This window comes from Thermobia domestica, chromosome 17 (assembly GCF_964235325.1).
Source record: "Thermobia domestica chromosome 17, izTheDome1.hap1.1, whole genome shotgun sequence".
NCBI lineage: Eukaryota > Metazoa > Arthropoda > Insecta > Zygentoma > Lepismatidae > Thermobia > Thermobia domestica.
In genome coordinates this window covers 117,258,014-117,275,732 of record NC_137470.1, presented here as the reverse complement: position 1 = coordinate 117,275,732, position 17,719 = coordinate 117,258,014, and the positions used below count along the sequence as shown (strand labels likewise).

The following is a 17,719-nucleotide window of genomic DNA, read 5'->3' as shown; positions in this document are numbered from 1 at the left end:
CGACGTAATAACATAACTTACCACTCGGCTCTGCCGACCGCAATAATTAGTTGCACTACTATCGTGATGAGTCAACTTGAGCTTGGATAAGAAGAACATAGATTAAATAAACGTATTCCAATCAAGATAACAGCAATGCTATTTGGACATATTACTGCTTTTGTGTAACACGAAATTTCGCCGAACCTCATTCTTGAAATGTAATTGTTACATGTTGGTCAGAATCATATTAATACTGATCGTTTCCAAACGCCTTTTCCTATTACTTAAAGCACTGCTATTTCAGGCTTGGGTTAGATAAAGGACACGGTTTATCGGGAAGTATTCATTGACGTATCGACCTAAGGAGGATGATGTCTAGACTGGTAATGATCCTATTTATTGAGAAATAAAATAAATCTTGCGCTCTTCATTGAACATCCTGTATCATTATCTAATGCATATCAATTATTTGTACATATGTTTACAACGGATTCGGTATGGCGTTTCTTTCTAATATGAGTTAATCTTTGAAATGTAAAGTTTACAATAACTTAAGACCAGGGATTCCGCCATCCCCTCCCCAATGGGAGGTGTCACCCCATCAACTTCTTGTAAAACCCCCCAAACTTCTGCTTTCATCCGAGACAGAACAGGGAATTGTTCACGTATTTCATGTTTTGCGCGAAGAAGACCTATTTGAATATAGAATTCTCAAACGATTGAAGGAACTTTCTTCAACGGATTTCTTACTGGAACTTTCGTGTGAAGAAGATAAATATATTATGTTTACTAATTTCTCAGCTCTGGCAACAAAACTGCTTCTTCTAATCGGCACAACTTCAGTAGAGAGATCATTTTCAACAATGAATAGAACTTTAACTTTGTAATGGAGCCGGCACACTCCAGAACGCGTTAATGATTTGATGGTGACCTTCGAAAGACCTTGTTTACCTGATGTTCCAAGTGAAAATAAATATGTTGAGGCTGGTTTTGAAAATTTTATAGGTTGTGCATAAGAGGAATGGTAGGGAAATCCTATACGAGTGGCATTAGTTCAGTTGCGCCACGGGTGAATCAAAATAAATGAATTTGGATTTCTAAGAACATTAAGGAACTTGGAACAACAAATTTCATTTTTTAAGACTGGGCCACGGTTTACAAGTATGCTTTTCAATATATATCGGGTGTTGCAAAATAAGTGTTACAACTCTTGGATGGTGACTCCTACCACTGAGACAAGAAAAAAGTTATCTTGAACTTTCGGCTATCGGACATAGTTTCAGATCTACAAGGTGCCGAAAGCGTGGGAAAATGACTTTCGGACGCCAATAGTTCGGAAACTATCCAACGTAAAGAGGGCGGGTAAAAAATTTACTGAAGAAGTCGTACCAGCTCTATTGAATTTTGCATATTTCACAATCCTACCACGCACGCGCAAGGGATTCCCTAAAGGAACGTAGGGATTCCCGGATAATCTGCCAAATGAAAATTGCTGTAAATGATATGAATTGATAGGATTTCTACCAGGTAACAATAATTCGTTTGTATCAAGTCGATATCTGGAACGAATACAAAATGGCGGACAACTTCATGCCCGTTGTGTGTGGTTGCATAATCGCCAGGTACGAATGTTGGCCAACAGTGACGTTCTGAGTATTAAGTGTAGTGAATTTGTATTCAAATGCTCTAGAAAGACATCTCGAGTGTCGGTAGAGCGTAACAGATGAAGGAAGGTGATTCACATGTGTGGAAACACGTAACGAAAAATGACCAGAAATATACTCTATAAACGTGAGTTCAAAGAGTCGGAAATGTAAGGAATACAACAAGAACATGAAAGTTATTGCCAATTCACCAATAATATTCCCTCAAACTGATGCAATATAATGTGTACGGTTGCATACCAATAAGGATGCAACAACTGAGGCCAAGGAGACTCACAAAGAAACTGGGGAAACTAAAGGAATGTGACTAGTGGGATCGCATGATCGATATTGAAATGTGGCAAATGTGTATGTTGATATCGACATATAGCTAAGGGAAAAATGTTAACATGTCCTACTGCCGTTGAGAAACCGTCCCACGTGGGGAAAAATTGGAAACTAACGTTCTAAACTCTGCTATTACATCTGGTGCACTTTCTGGTAAACCGTAACTAGAACACGAATGTATCAATGTCTCCTCTTTTCTAAGATGTTGTCCCACACTCGACACATATGACAAGAAATCTCTTAATTCATGGTCCAAATTCTGATAGAACGTGAAATTAGCAAACTTGTATCTTGCCTTCCGTTTTCTGGGTAATATGACGTACTCGAAATAGAGGAAAATACCTCCAGAAATTCGTATCTTGCACACAGTGTACATACCAGGACAAAGAGGAAAATGAACCAATTTGGCACATGTATCACTACTGCTTGAACACCATACAAATGGAAAATAAATCGACATGAGAAACAAAACAAAAAAAGTCTGAAAGCTCTGATTGTTTACAACTGTGCAATAAGAATAACAAAATGAAACACACATGCATATCGGGATGCTGACAAGAGTACTTGCCAAAGAAAGTGGGTACTACTCAAAGAAATGAATACAAAGAAAGTGATGCTCCCTCGTAGTCTCAGGGCTTGAGAGCTCGCTCTCGCGCGTGTGGTCGCAGTTTCAAATCCTGCTTGGAACCCACGGTCTCAGATTCAAAACCGGAGTAGTGGTTCGGATCCCACTTGAAACTGTAGGTCCCACCTGTGCCTAGCCCTGTCGTTGAAAAAGATACTAAACGCCATAACATAAGCAAAAGAAGAAAGTGAAGTAAACACGCACGATAACAGGTAACGCATCGAGGCATTTACAGGGATATTTCTTGCTTGTAATCAAGTAGTCCGGGGTGGAGACACAAGTGGTTCGGATCCTATGTTAAACTGTAGAAAGTCTTGATCATCCCATTGAAGGCAATGGCAAACCATCAGCTTTACCTTGCACAAAAATCTTCGAATCGAACACTTACTTCCATCCAGAACTCCACATCAGCTTCATCACCATCTGTTGTGATTTGCCGAGGAAAGTCATTCCACAAACAAGTGAAAGAATAAAAGCCATCCTTTCTAATGGTTCCGTACGACTCAATGACAGCTTGGTGTGAAATTGCTACCATGAAAGGCACGACCACAAAGGCAAATAATAATAATAAAAATAATAATAATAATAATAATAATAATAATAATAATAATAATAATAATAATAATAATAATAATAATAATAATAATAATAATAATAATAAACTAAACATAATCATAATAATCGTAATAGGATGTTTGAATAACTACATCTGAAAATGACGCTATGTAGTCAGAATAGGTTGATAGCGATTTCAGCTATGTAATACAGAAAGCGCCACTAGAGGCATGGGATGTGTACCTATGTCTGCTGTGACGTATTAGCGTTGGTGAATACACCCAGCAACTGTTTTTAGTCGACAGTTGATTGTCTTGTACGTCCTTCGTTTTGCTGTTCTGAGTTTAGTCTGGCTTGTGTGTGTCGTTGAATTGCGCCAAGGAGTATTCTACCTTCAGTGCGTATTTCGGTGTTCCTTTTGGGTTTGTGCGTGAACACCTATGTGACATTACGTGGGTGCGAATCGAAATAGTTGTCATTTGTCACTGGGACGTAAATTTCCCCCCTCCCGTGTTCATCAGCTCTGGAACAGGATAATGGAGGAATACTCTACCCACGAGGTCACCGATATGCACCTCATCTACGGGGAGGCACACCAAAACAGCCGTCAAGCACGCCGTATGTATCAGGAACGCTTTCCAAATAGGCAGCTACCAGCACATACACTTTTTGCACGACTTGATGCTCGACTGCGTGAAACTGGCTCGCTACTACCTCGTAAGTGGGATTGTGGAAGACCTCGCACTGTGCGCACTGTGCAGTTTGAAGAGGAGGTGTTGGATGCGATATGGGACGATCCTGACACTAGCACACGTGCTATTGCTCAGCCGAGACAAACCCATCATACTAATGTGTTCCGCGTTCTTCAGGAAGAGGGTTTGTACCCATACAAATTGCAGAAGGTGCAGCACATACTACCTACGGACTTTCCCAAGCGGGTGGATTTTTGTCAATGGTTTCTGCAACAAACACATACCATTCCAGATTTTCCAACAACAGTGTTGTGGACGGATGAGTCAATGTTTACTAGAGATGGCATCTTGAATAGCCACAACAGTCACGTCTGGGATATGGACAATCCCCACGCAATACTTGTGCGCCATCATCAACACAGGTTCGCAGTGAATGTGTGGTGTGGAATCGTAGGTGACCATTTGATAGGTCCGTACATTTTGCCTACTACCTTAAATGGTGGGAATTATCGTGTGTTTCTTCAGGACGCATTGCCAGAACTTTTAGAAAACGTGCCGCTTGCAGATAGACAACGTATTTGGTTTCAGCACGACGGTGCCTCCGCACATTTTGACCGGGAAACCAGGGTCGTACTCAACAACATTTTTGGCGATCACTGGATTGGCAGGGGTGGACCTCATCCGTGGCCACCTCGGTCACCCGACCTCACACCGGTGAATTTCTTTTTGTGGGGGGAAATGAAACGGCTTGTGTATGACACCCGCGTGGAAAGTGCTGAGGACCTCGTTGCTCGCATCAATGCCGCTGCTGGGACCATTAGTGATATGCCACATGGATTTGCGCCTACCAGACAAGCTGTGCTTCGCCGGTGTCATCTTTGTATTGATGTCAATGGCGAACACTTCCAACAACGTCTCTGAATATTATAGTGTTTGTAAGGCTTTCTTCGTACTACATAGTTTCTTAAAGTGCATGGTACAAGATACAAATAGTGCAGATCCTGAAGCTTATTGTTAATTTTTTTTCTAATTGTTAATTGTTCTGTCCCCCCCTTTTCTTCAGCTCATTTTCTTTTCTTTCTGATGCTATTCTAGCGTTAATGGGACCTGTGCCGATTTGTTTTATTTATTCTTCGTTGAAATGTGCACTGTACAAATTTGAGGCTTTACTTTTTCTATATTTTGAGTGCGTAATATTGTCCCAGAAGAAGTGGGACATGCTAACATATAGTTACTTTCAAGCTGTATCAGAATTTGAACCATGTCTTTTAGAAAGTTATTTCCCATGTTTCGAGTGTGGGACAATGTTCCAGACGAAGGGGGTCGTGGATTCAATTGTGTTCTACTTACGTTGTACCAGAATGTGACTTATGTGTACTAGAACATATTAGAGTTATTCTCCTATGTTTCGAGTGTGGGACAATGTTCCAGTATAGGTGGGACATGGATATAATTGTGTGCTTTTTACGTTGCACTACAATACGAACCAAGTGTAATAGCAGCATGTACAAAGTTAGTTTCCTATTTTTCCCACATGGGACGATGCCACAGCTGTAGTGGGACATGTTAACATTTTTCCCTTAGCTATATGTCGATATCAACATACACATTTGCCACATTTCAATATCGATCATGCGATCCCACTAGTCACATTCCTTTAGTTTCCCCAGTTTCTTTGTGAGTCTCCTTGGCCTCAGTTGTTGCATCCTTATTGGTATGCAACCGTACACATTATATTGCATCGGTTTGAGGGAATATTATTGGTGAATTGGCAATGACTTTCACGTTCTTGTTGTATTCCTTACATTTCCGACTCTTTGAACTCACGTTTATAGAGTATATTTCTGGTCATTTTTCGTTACGTGTTTCCACACATGTGAATCACCTTCCTTCATCTGTTACGCTCTACCGACACTCGAGATGTCTTTCTAGAGCATTTGAATACAAATTCACTACACTTAATACTCAGAACGTCACTGTTGGCCAACATTCGTACCTGGCGATTATGCAACCACACACAACGGGCATGAAGTTGTCCGCCATTTTGTATTCGTTCCAGATATCGACTTGATACAAACGAATTATTGTTACCTGGTAGAAATCCTATCAATTCATATCATTTACAGCAATTTTCATTTGGCAGATTATCCGGGAATCCCTACGTTCCTTTAGGGAATCCCTTGCGCGTGCGTGGTAGGATTGTGAAATATGCAAAATTCAATAGAGCTGGTACGACTTCTTCAGTAAATTTTTTACCCGCCCTCTTTACGTTGGATAGTTTCCGAACTATTGGCGTCCGAAAGTCATTTTCCCACGCTTTCGGCACCTTGTAGATCTGAAACTATGTCCGATAGCCGAAAGTTCAAGATAACTTTTTTTCTTGTCTCATTGGCAGGAATCACCTCCCAAGAGTTGTAACACTTATTTTGCAACACCCGATATATATATATATATATATATATATATATATATATATATATATATATATATATATATATATATATATATATATATATATACTTACTTTTTCATTAGGAACACAATAAGCTTTTAACTTGACTATGAAACGAACCCGCATAAGGCATGTATAGGTTATAAAATGGTGTTACAATGTGTGAAAATGTGAAGAAGCCTAATGACGGTTCAGAGACAATTTGTCAAACTACGCATAATCATCAAGACTATTAATACATTCGTGGTAATGAGCTCCTTCATGGCGGAGGGGTTAGCGTATTCGCCTTTGACGTGGGAAACCTGGGTTCGATTCCCGGCGGGAGCTCGTGTGGTTCGGGTTCCACCTTAATCGGTAGGTCCCGTTTTATATAACCTCGCTGCTGAAAGGGACGTTAAAATCAACTCAACTCGTTCATGGATATACGAATCACATTGGTATGTACAAAATTACTTGAATTGGCTATAAATTTTAACGAATTAACTTACCCCTACATTATTGCGATAAGTGTGCAATTTCTGCGATTAGCAATAATTGTTCTAGTATATCATGTTGTTTTAGCACTTCAGATATCAGATAGAGTTCATCTAATCAAACCTAACCACTGACTGATCTCACAGTCAGTTGTGAAAAATGAAGACTGAGGGTAGGGCAAATAGAAATCTGAGAATGACAAGAGAAATGATAAATTTAGGAGAACATCCGACGTTTATTTCTCCATGCATAGATTAATCACGAAAATTAGCACGGATTTTAGTTCAATATCAGGCAAGTGAATTAGATAATTAACATTATAACTTACCTTGGTTGTAATGGGTATTCACTCAAAATAGAAAAAGAAACAAGAAACGAAAAGCCAATTCAACATTTTCTACTTTGTTGGAATTAGGGTTAGAGTGCGAAGGTGTCATTTTTCTTGTTATTGCAGAATTTTAGGATAATACGAGAAAAGAAAAATAGTAATAGTCATAAATTTTCTGAAAGTCAAGCACTCACACACCCCTTAAATTTTTGAACACCCTCCTGATTTTGAAATCCTGTCGGAAACCCTGCTTAAGGCCATTAGTTATTTTTTTTTCAAACTACTATAAACATTCTAGTTTTTTGCGCTGAGCAGTAACGCATCTCTCTCAAGCCTCTTTTCCAGAAACTAATTTCATTGAAATTAGTTCGGTTTTCACCGAAACCGGTTTCAATTCCACTAATACCGGTTCATTTCCCACCGAAACCTGGTTCGTTTTCTCCAACACCGGTTCGTTTTTTTCACCGAAACCGGTCTCGGTTTTCTCCAAAAAACCGGTTCGGTTTCTCATTAAAACTGATTTCTGTGAAAACTTTTGGAAAGCATAAAACTATTTCTGTGGAAACGGAATCGATTCCCGGAGAACAACGAATAGGCCTACTATTCTGGTCAGAAATAGAACCAATTTTGAAAAAAAAACGGAACCGGGTTTGAAGAAAATCGAAACCGGATCCGGTGAAAAGCCGAACCTGCTTTGTAGAAAACGGATAACCGGTTTCGGTGAAAACCGAACCAAATTCCGGTTAAAACTGGTTTCGGTGAAAAATCGGGTTTTTGAACCTTTTCAAATCACGGTTTCGGTTTTCCTAAAAAACCGAAAACCGAAAAAGCTTTTTTTGTGCCTACCACTAGTTTCAACAGATCGCGACTATATGTCTCATAGTTTATCCTTACGCTTTCTTAATACTGTGTTACTGTTGTGCAACATTGATGACTTACAGTACCGTACTTGATATCACTACGACCCGAATATGGCGACTATTAACGTTAACTATATGACTTCTACAGGTGTAATGGAAATGTATGACTGAGAAGCCAGACATAGTGCGTAACTAAAGGCGGGTGTCCGGGGGCAGATCACCCCAACATCTTCTCACCTCAATTGGTTGAAAACGCTCACCTTTGAGTCTAGTTTTTTTTTTCTTGCATTATGTTATACTCGTCATATAGTTCAAACTAAGCAAGAGAAAAATATATCACAGTTTTCACGTTTTCGAGATATGTGCATGCGCACAATTATTTGTCACCTTCAATTCTTAGTGTCGAGTCTCAGTGATGTAATTTTACCCACTTATTACTGCATAACTATCGTCTATTTTGTGCAACTTGGGACTTTTCACTTCTGCCCTGCCTGAGATATTTGATGGTGAAAATACACGATTTTCGAAAATTCGCAAAGTTTAAAAACTTCCAAAAAATCAAGTATATAGTTCTCAGATCTGAAACTTGTTTAGGACGTGGTCTATTATCTAGTCTCTATGTTGACACAGAATTGAAGGTGAGTCTAATTTACTTCGTTTCAAAATGTACATTCCAAAATTGCAATTTCTAGGTTTCCAACCTCAATGTTCAGAGCTTCTTTTCTCGACGTTCTGAAGTACGTCTCAATGTGCACAAAACATAGAATATTGTCCATTCCATTATCTTTCATATGGTTTTGGTTTGAACTCATTATCTTCAAACCTAAAAAGTTACAGCGTTTAACGAAATGCACTAAAAAGTTATGGTGCTCAGGTGCCTATACAAAATGGCCGCTACGATAAAACCTGCGCGTCTAAAGCATAAATGAATGTCCGTTTTCAACTCCCTAAATATGGTACAAACTTAGGTAAAAAAATAATCAAAAAAATAAATTTTGTCAGCAACCATCATTGGCAGGGTGGTTTGATTTAAATAAGTCTGATTTAAATCATGATTTTAATCAATATTTAAATCACTTGATTTTTTAATAAAAATCGTTGATTTAAATAACATTCCGAAATAAATTAATTTAAAGTGAAAATAAGTAAAATCCCGTTTCTGTTCTGTTATTTCGATTATGGAAGATAAGAATCATAATACAATCAGAGACAAATGTATGTAAGCACAGTATGGAAACGAGTATTATGCAAAAGATGATTAGGGAAAATCCCGTTTTGAACGGGTAACGGGTGAATCCTGCTTTCTTCTTTTCGTAACATATTTTTTTTTAATCGTTAACTATTCCAACGGAGAAATCACCATGGACATTTAAGAGGAAAATTCTTTTGCGTCCACGTCTATTTGTTTGTTTCGATAATAGGGGCGTATTTAGAGGAGCCCGATCCCCTCTTTGAAAAACAAAAAAAAAAATGATTTTAAATTTGATGAAATTTATGTACTAAATACATAGAAGTTCCTCGGGATCGTAATACGGCAAATTTTGGATGAGTTAAAATATCGAATAATACCTTTGATAAAGTGAATACTTTCAAATATCTAGGATCAATATTAACAGATGAAAACTATATTCACGAAAAAATTAAATGTCGACTAAAAACAGGAAATTCGTATTATTATTCAGTTTAAAGTTTCTTATCGTCGCGGGTTCTGTCGAGGAATTTCAAGCTTAAAATATATAAAATGATAATCATGCCTGTTCTGTATGGTTGCGAAACATGGTAACTTACTATGAGGGAAGAGCATAGACAAAGTATTTGAGAACAAGATTCTGAGACGAATATTTGGAGACCCAAGAGGAACGGGAATGGCGGAAACTTGATAACGAGGAACTACATAATTTATACGATTTATCAAACATTGTTAGGGTCATCAAGTCTAGGGGACTCAGGTTGGCAGGTCATGTAGCCAGAATGGAAGAAGTATTACTGGAAAACCAATCAAAAAACGACTATTAGGAAGACCTATGCGCAAATGGGGGACAATATTAAGGTGATTCTCTTTGAAATAGGAATACAAAGTAGAAAATGGATCCAGTTGGCTAAGTACTGAAGTCAATGGAGAGTTTCTTTGAACGTGGCATTGAACCTTCGGGTTCCATAAGCCATGGAGTTGGTTAATTTTAGAGGAAATTTATGTATATACTTTATATGTATTTCGTGCCGCTAGCCAGTTCCAATTTATATATATATATATATATATACCCCTGCCAAATATCAGTAACTTTCGTAAAAAGAAAAGTGTCATGGTGATAAAATGTTGCTGTACGTTATTTTTCCCTCTTAATGCTTAAGAAACATTGGGATTAAAATAGGTTAAAGATTGGTAATTAATTCAAAATTAAGCCCCAATACTTTAACCTAAATGGCATAATTAACATTTAATACTAATTCCTATTTTTTTTTCAGTTCGCGACTTGTATTATAGGAGGAGAAAGATTTGATTTAAATAAAAAATCGATTTAAATCAAAAAATCAACAAAAATGATTTTTAAAAATATGATTTTTTTCCCACCCTGATCATTGGTCGACTTCGTTTGGATTGTCCCTGCTTTACTTGTAAATCTAGCAAGAGATTCAGAAATAAATATGTTTTGTTGATCTTTTATTGTGTGCATTCCACATTGGCTACTTATTAAAAACAAACAAGAAAATTCCATTAACTACTAACAATATGTAGGTGTATATGAATCATAACTTGTTTTGCTGTTTCGGCAGTTTATCATTCCCTTCGTCAGACACATGTCACGTTTTTGTTTCTGAATAGGACAATGGCAAATTTCAGAAACTAAAACACAAGTTATAAAGAATGTATGTATATTTTTAGTAATTAGTCAGATTTTGTTGTCTATTCTCAGTTTAGACAAAGGAAAAACGAATATGAATAGTATAAATGATGACATCATATTCGTCGTTCTTTTTAAACAGTAAAATATATAATTGTCTTCCTTTGTTTTCTTTTCTTTTGCTGTTAGGTACTTCTATATGCATGCTTGCAACACAGTTCATTATGCTCTTTACAAGCAGTCTTTGCGTCACTGTTAGAACTATGTATGTTGTCACTGTTATGATTCATGTTTTGTCACTCTTAGGGCTACATGTATTGTCACTGTTAGTACTACATGTGTTGTCACTGTTAATGCAAAATGTGTTGTTACTGTTAGGATTACATATGTTGTCACTGATAGTATTAGACGCGTGTCACTGTTAGAACTAAATGTGTTGTCATTGTTAGGATTACTTGTGTTGTAATTGTTAGGATTACATGTTTCACTGTTAGAAGAAATCAAACAACAATAAATACATCCTGCTACTTAACAGTCTGCATTTTGGATCAATCCACCTAAAGTCGTCCAAAGATGAAAATGGTTGCTCGACTATCTCCGAAAATTATAAAAAAAATTAAGAGTGACGAACCGTGTGTATGAGGAGGTGAATAACATCGCTCACGTTTCAGCATGTATGTACAGTCATCCACATAAGTACCTGGACCCCTGACTGTTATAATTCCATTACCTGGGATCCAGGTACTTATGTGGGTGACTGTACATACATACGGAAACGTGAACGATGTTATTCACCTCCTCATACACACGGTTCGTCACTCTTAATTTTTTATGGGTGACTGGGTGACTTTAGAACGTAAATTGCTAAAGGTAAAATTTTGTCTAATATAAATAAAATGAAAAATGTGTGTGTGTGTGTGTGTGTGTGTGTGTGTGTGTCTGTCTGTCTGTCTGTTTGCTGTGTGCGGCCTGGGGACCAGACAAGTAGACTGAGAGTTACCAAATTTGGGTCACGGGTATCTTGGTCTGGCCCCAGACAAAGACGAAGAGTTTTTTTTTTTAATTTCGAACCAGGGGGGTTTCAGGGGGCGTTTACCAGGACATGTAAAAGTAGTAGAAAATGAACAATATTAGTGTCGAATTCATAGTTTTCTCTGATGCTGAGATCAATAGTAAAACTGTGATCGCATTAACTTCCAAATTTACGCCTTCGGCTGCGGGCCGGGGTCAACGGGTGCGGGGGATACCGAGACATGTAAGAATAACCCAGAACAATATTAGCGTCAAATCCATAATTTTCTCGGTTGCTGAGATCAATGGTGACACTTTCATTAGCATTGACTTTCAAATTCACCTACCATTGTATGGGTGCCGAAGGTCCCCGGGGGGGGGATACAGAGACATGTAAAAATAATTCAAAATGACTGATATTTGTGTCAAATCCATAGTTTTCGTAGTCCCGAAAATAAATAGTGAAACTAAGATCGCATTAACTTTCAAATTCAGCCCTTCGGCGGCGGGCTGGGGGTCACCGTGGGCGGGGAATACGGTGACATGTAAAAATAATCCAAAATGACCGATATTTGTGTCAAATCCATAGTTTTCGCGGGATCGCTGAGATCAATGGTGACGCTTCCATTAGCAATGACTTTCAAATTAAGCTACCATTGTATGTGGGCCGGGGCACCAAGTGGAAGGGGGGGTTACGGATAAATTTAAAATTAATCGAAAATGACCGATATTAGTGTCAAATCCATAGTTTTCGGGATCGCTGAGCTCAATGGTGAAACTCAAGAAAGTGTTTACTTTTAAATTAAACCCCCATCAGCTAAGGGACGGGGCTCATACTAAAGAGGGTGCCGAGACATGTAAAAATAATCTAAAATGACCGACATTTGTGTGAAAACCATAGTTTTGTCTACATCCGCGTTGTCTTTTTCTGTTTAGTAGTAGATGGTTTTATTGTGGTTGAAAACAGGTTAGTTAATGGTTGTATTAAGTATAAACCGTGTTTATTATTAAAGTCATCCCAATGGAAACATCTACTTTGTCGGATATGCATTCATACAAAATAGATCCAATTTTAGAAATGTTTAATTTTTCTTTCGTTGTTCAGTTTTTTTTTTTTTACATAGACATTTTATCTGACACGTACGAAGAACGGGCATATCAGCTAGTAATAATAATAATAATAATAATAATAATAATAATAATAATAATAATAATAATAATAATAATAATAATAATAATAATAATAAATAGTGTAATTGAAATTTTTAATAATTAAAATGATCTGACTGTGGTGGCTCAGTAGTAGACCGTTCACCTTTGGTGGGTAGGGTTCTTGTTAGGATTCCAGCTTTCCCTCAGTTGGTTTTGTGGTGGAAAACACCATGTGTAAAGAGTTTTCTAGGAGCTCTGCTGTTTCTTCACAGTTTCTTCTGTCTCCTCTAGCATACATAGCATAATCGTGGGTCGTTAAAGATTTCGTATATATATACCTTATTAAAATTGAATGAAAATCAAAATTCTTTCTCTTCGCTCTTAGTTGTGCGAACTGCTCGGTTATTATTGACAGCTGCTGCATGTATCGCGTGGGAGGGTGACGAAGGCTGCATTCCTATTTCCTACCACCTGATTGAAGTACGCCGTGCGAGATATGTTTGTCGATGACTCATCGTCGTTCCTGTTCTTTCGAATGCAATTGCAATGTGTGTATTCTTTCCAATTAGAATTTCGTGGGGCGCGGTGACTCAATGGTAGAGCACTTACCTCTGGTGTATGGGGTCCCTGGTTCGATCTCCTCCCAAGTAAATTTGTGGTGGACAACATCGTGTCAGTGAGCTTTCTCGGAGAACTCCCATTTTCTCCCTCATTCTCATTCCATCAATTCTTCCAGCATTGTTCCCTTGCTTAATCATCCTCTCCCTTAACCTAAAGGACATAACCGTAGAACGTGAAACTGAGAGATTTCATTTATATTTTTTTTCGAATTAAAATTTCAGTGCAAGCATTAGACAATGTACGTATTAACCGCCGATAGAATGAGGAAATAAAGAATGTTAATGTTTATTATTTCGTTGACTTTAAAGCTCAGTTAAGAAAGATAATTTACTCGTATGTATTTCAGTTCTAATGTTAATTCTATGTTAGTTCTTGCCAACGCTAACAAGGTTGGTCCCTCAGTACACTCCTATATCATTATATCAATAGTACGGTGCTCATTATGAATAGATGGATAGATGATAAATAGATAGTTCGATCCCAACCATATTTATCCATTGACACAGTAGTTCTATATCTAGTTGAAATTCTGACTATATCAGAGAAACATTAGGCTACAAAATCCTTTCTCGAGAAGCAGAAATTCCCATTTTGGTCTTGAATTTTACACGTTGTACTAATAACAAAACGTTTATATATGAAACTATTGAAGGTATCTCACTTTCTTTAATACTATAGTAGTAAATTATCCATAAATTTTGATCTTTTGTGATTATCAAATGTTAAGGACAACAAGTCGATTTTGTTGTCAGGATCTAGTATTTGCATTATATCTTTGAATCATCATTTTTGAACGTTACCGTACTATAAGAACTTCATTCTCCGGTATTTCGTGTGGAACGTTTTCCAAGTTGGTTGCTTCTCATTTCGTTTTTTTTTTTTTTTAAATACCACAGCCTCATTTCCATTTCTTGATTTTTTTCTTTTTATTTAATCACAAGTTACTTCTGTACTAGCATTCATCAGGGCTGCCAACTGTACGGGTTTCACCCGTATTGTACGGGTCTAACAACTCAGATACGGGTGTGCAGGTTGCTATTCAAAATGTACGGGTGAACTAGTAATATTGACACTGGTTTTCTTTTATTGGTTAAAAGCAACAATTCGATCATTATTGTCATCATTTAGCAAAATAAATAAATAAAATAAAAATAGCCTTATTTGCCTATCCTACTGTGATCAGAATCATTAAATAAGATACGACCAGAGTGGTATAAGTTCAGTAGTAACGGTCTAGCGCCCATGCAACAAGCAATTTTGTTTTCCGGTCTTGGGTTTCGTGGTGCCATGGTAGCTATTCCTAGCATGACGTATGCTTCCGTATTGAAAAGTTCTAAAAATGAAAATAAGTGTAAGTTTAAGTCTCTTCAGAAATAAATATTATTTACAGTTTCAAATCAACCTTATTTTCTTTCTTAAACAAATACTTTTAAACATAGATTGAAAAATAAGCACACATGGATGTGTTTAACTGAAATAAGGTTCTAATTTAATGAAATTTAATTTGCAGGACTCAAGCAGTGAATGTTCGGGTGAGCAGGTTTGAAAAGTTGGCAGCCCTGCATACATGCATTTTTCCGTAACAAAATGTGACCATTAGTACTGATTTCAGGACTATTGAGAACCCATTGGTCCACTACCCGTCCATAGAGAATTTTGTTGCTGTCGAATAAGTATATACAGAATGGATCATCGTATATTGATACATCTTTATAACTTATGAACTAATGAATCAAAATCGCTAAAATTTTCAACAATGCAAATATCGGCTATAAGACATTAACTGACATATTCCGCGATACCAACAATTTGACAGTGTTGCCAATCCAACATAAAGTTATATTTTTACAACAGCACTATATTTCAAATTTACATATAAAACGGAAACCTACAATACCACACGTGTTATGTAGTGTTACAAACTAAGGACGTTACAGTATCACAAACATTCAAAACTTGGAGGGTTCTAAAACAGTAATAACGCAAATGGGAGGAACCGGGCAATGCAGATCCAAAGTACTTTAGTGAATAATGATCACGATGTGACGAATTTCGAATGAATATGAACAAAGTTATAATTGCTTGAAAATTTTACATTTTTTTCAAAAAGCTTTATCTTACAAAGAAGGAAACACCTTAGTTAAGTACCTCATCTAATTACATAGATAGTTTTCAACCGATGTGAAGACCACAATGCCGTTTGCAGTAATTTTATATTTAAAAATGTTCTGGAGAAATGGTAAAACAAGTTAAAGTTTGAAACACTGCTTAAAATTACATAATTCTGGAAACAATGTAATAACACCTACCAAAAGGTATTATTGTAATATAATAGAAGCAAATTAATTTTAAAAAATGCTTTATTAACTTCCCATAAATATTCAATTTAAAGCAATACCCTAAGACGGGGTTACTTCGCACCGGATTTAAGGAATTTTAAAGAAATTCGCATGTAACTTACAAGCATAATGATTTAGATCATTGTATTTTAAACATGTAATACCTAGATATATAAGGAAAACATCCGTGCAAGTACATTCGGTATGACCACAATTATTGAAATATAAACTTTGGTACAAAGTTACCCCGTAGGTGGGGATACTTTGCACAACATACAAAAAAGAATGTTCAACATACGAACATAATGTTTCTGTGCAATGTTTTCCCTTCAGTATTTGTACATTTCACTTCCTACACAAAACTGCATCCAGTCTACCACGCACGTAGCCTGGATTTCGTAAAGGGGTGGGGGGTCCGTGACAAGAAGTATCGATCATTCTAGGGGCTCGATCATTCTAAACTATTCTACTGTAACATGTATTGGTTTGTTAGGACAATAAAATGAGGATATGTTGGTAAGTATTTTAATAGCAAACTATGAAGAAATCTCGAGTAAAAGAACAAAAAATATATATATATTCAAAAAGATTTTACAATATTTACGTTCCTTCCTCTGTTAATTCAAATATATCACTTTTCCTTTCATTGTGAAATGTAAGGAACCTATTATAAAAGTACACTCATGTCCAAAATTATTGTCGCATATCTATAACTGTCTTCTTGCAATAATATAATTTGATAATGATTTTGAAGAGTAATTTTAATAGAAAGTGTATAATCGGAAAATGTATATTTGTGGTCAATTTCATAGGAAAAAAATTATAAACACGAAAGTTAGAATGAGTAAAACAAATTGTTGATAAATGAACAAGAAAGTTTTATTTTCGTTTTATTGTTCTTATTTAATGCTCTTTTGACATGAAATTTGCCAAATACATGTCTTTGCCGATTATACACATACTAACATTATAAAAATTATTGGGTGAATTCGTTATCAAATTATATTCCTGCAACAACATATTTATAGACAGACATGCGACAATAATTTTGGTCTTGGGTATGCATATCCACTATTATAAAAAGTACACAGAGAAAAATCCGTTCTCTAGACAGCAAAATATTGTACAAATATACGGTATCCTCTTGCTTACTATAGAAATCAGTACGGAGCATACGTTATCCGTATGCTACATAAGCACTGCCCTTAGATGTTTCATCATGCTGTTGCAGGATGTCTGACATCTAACAGTTTTCCGTATATCACATGCATATACTTATGTTACCTTCGTCAGTTATATGTTATATACGTCCATTTGTGTGTGAGATCCTGACCGCCTACATTGTTTCATACAGAAATTACGTATAGATGGAACACTTATACAGAAAGTATTATAAAACTTGCGTTTTCAGTTATACGTCTGCTATACGTTAAGTCCAAAAACCACAGGAATTACGCATGTAACCTATCTTTTTAAGTACGCCACCTACATTTTTTTTCTCAGTGTACATATTCAATAATGTCTTGTAAAATATTTTACAATATCTACGTTTCTTTCTCTCTTGAATCAAATTTTAACATAACTTTCCCACAAAACTTGATTGTTCTGATTATTCCATCAACTATTGTCTGTTCCAAATGACAGGTTAAAGGAGCAGTAGAAAACTGTTTCTGAAATAACATGTTTGATACTGCGGAGAAGCGATGAAGAAAAATTATGATAAATGTCCACACTGTTACAGAAAACGGCACTATGCTTTCGAAAGCTTGAAATTTCCCTGGCTAGTAGCAGAAA

General features: G+C 36.7%; 1 protein-coding gene across 1 annotated transcript; it reads left to right on the top strand.

Moving 5' to 3' along the window:
• Nucleotides 1-3,689: 3,689 nt before the first annotated feature.
• LOC145674137 (histone-lysine N-methyltransferase SETMAR-like) lies at nucleotides 3,690-4,766 on the top strand. Its single transcript, XM_081743966.1, has one exon. It carries the CDS (start codon nucleotides 3,690-3,692, stop codon nucleotides 4,764-4,766), a length of 1,077 nt encoding a protein of 358 aa, XP_081600092.1.
• Nucleotides 4,767-17,719: the final 12,953 nt, after the last annotated feature.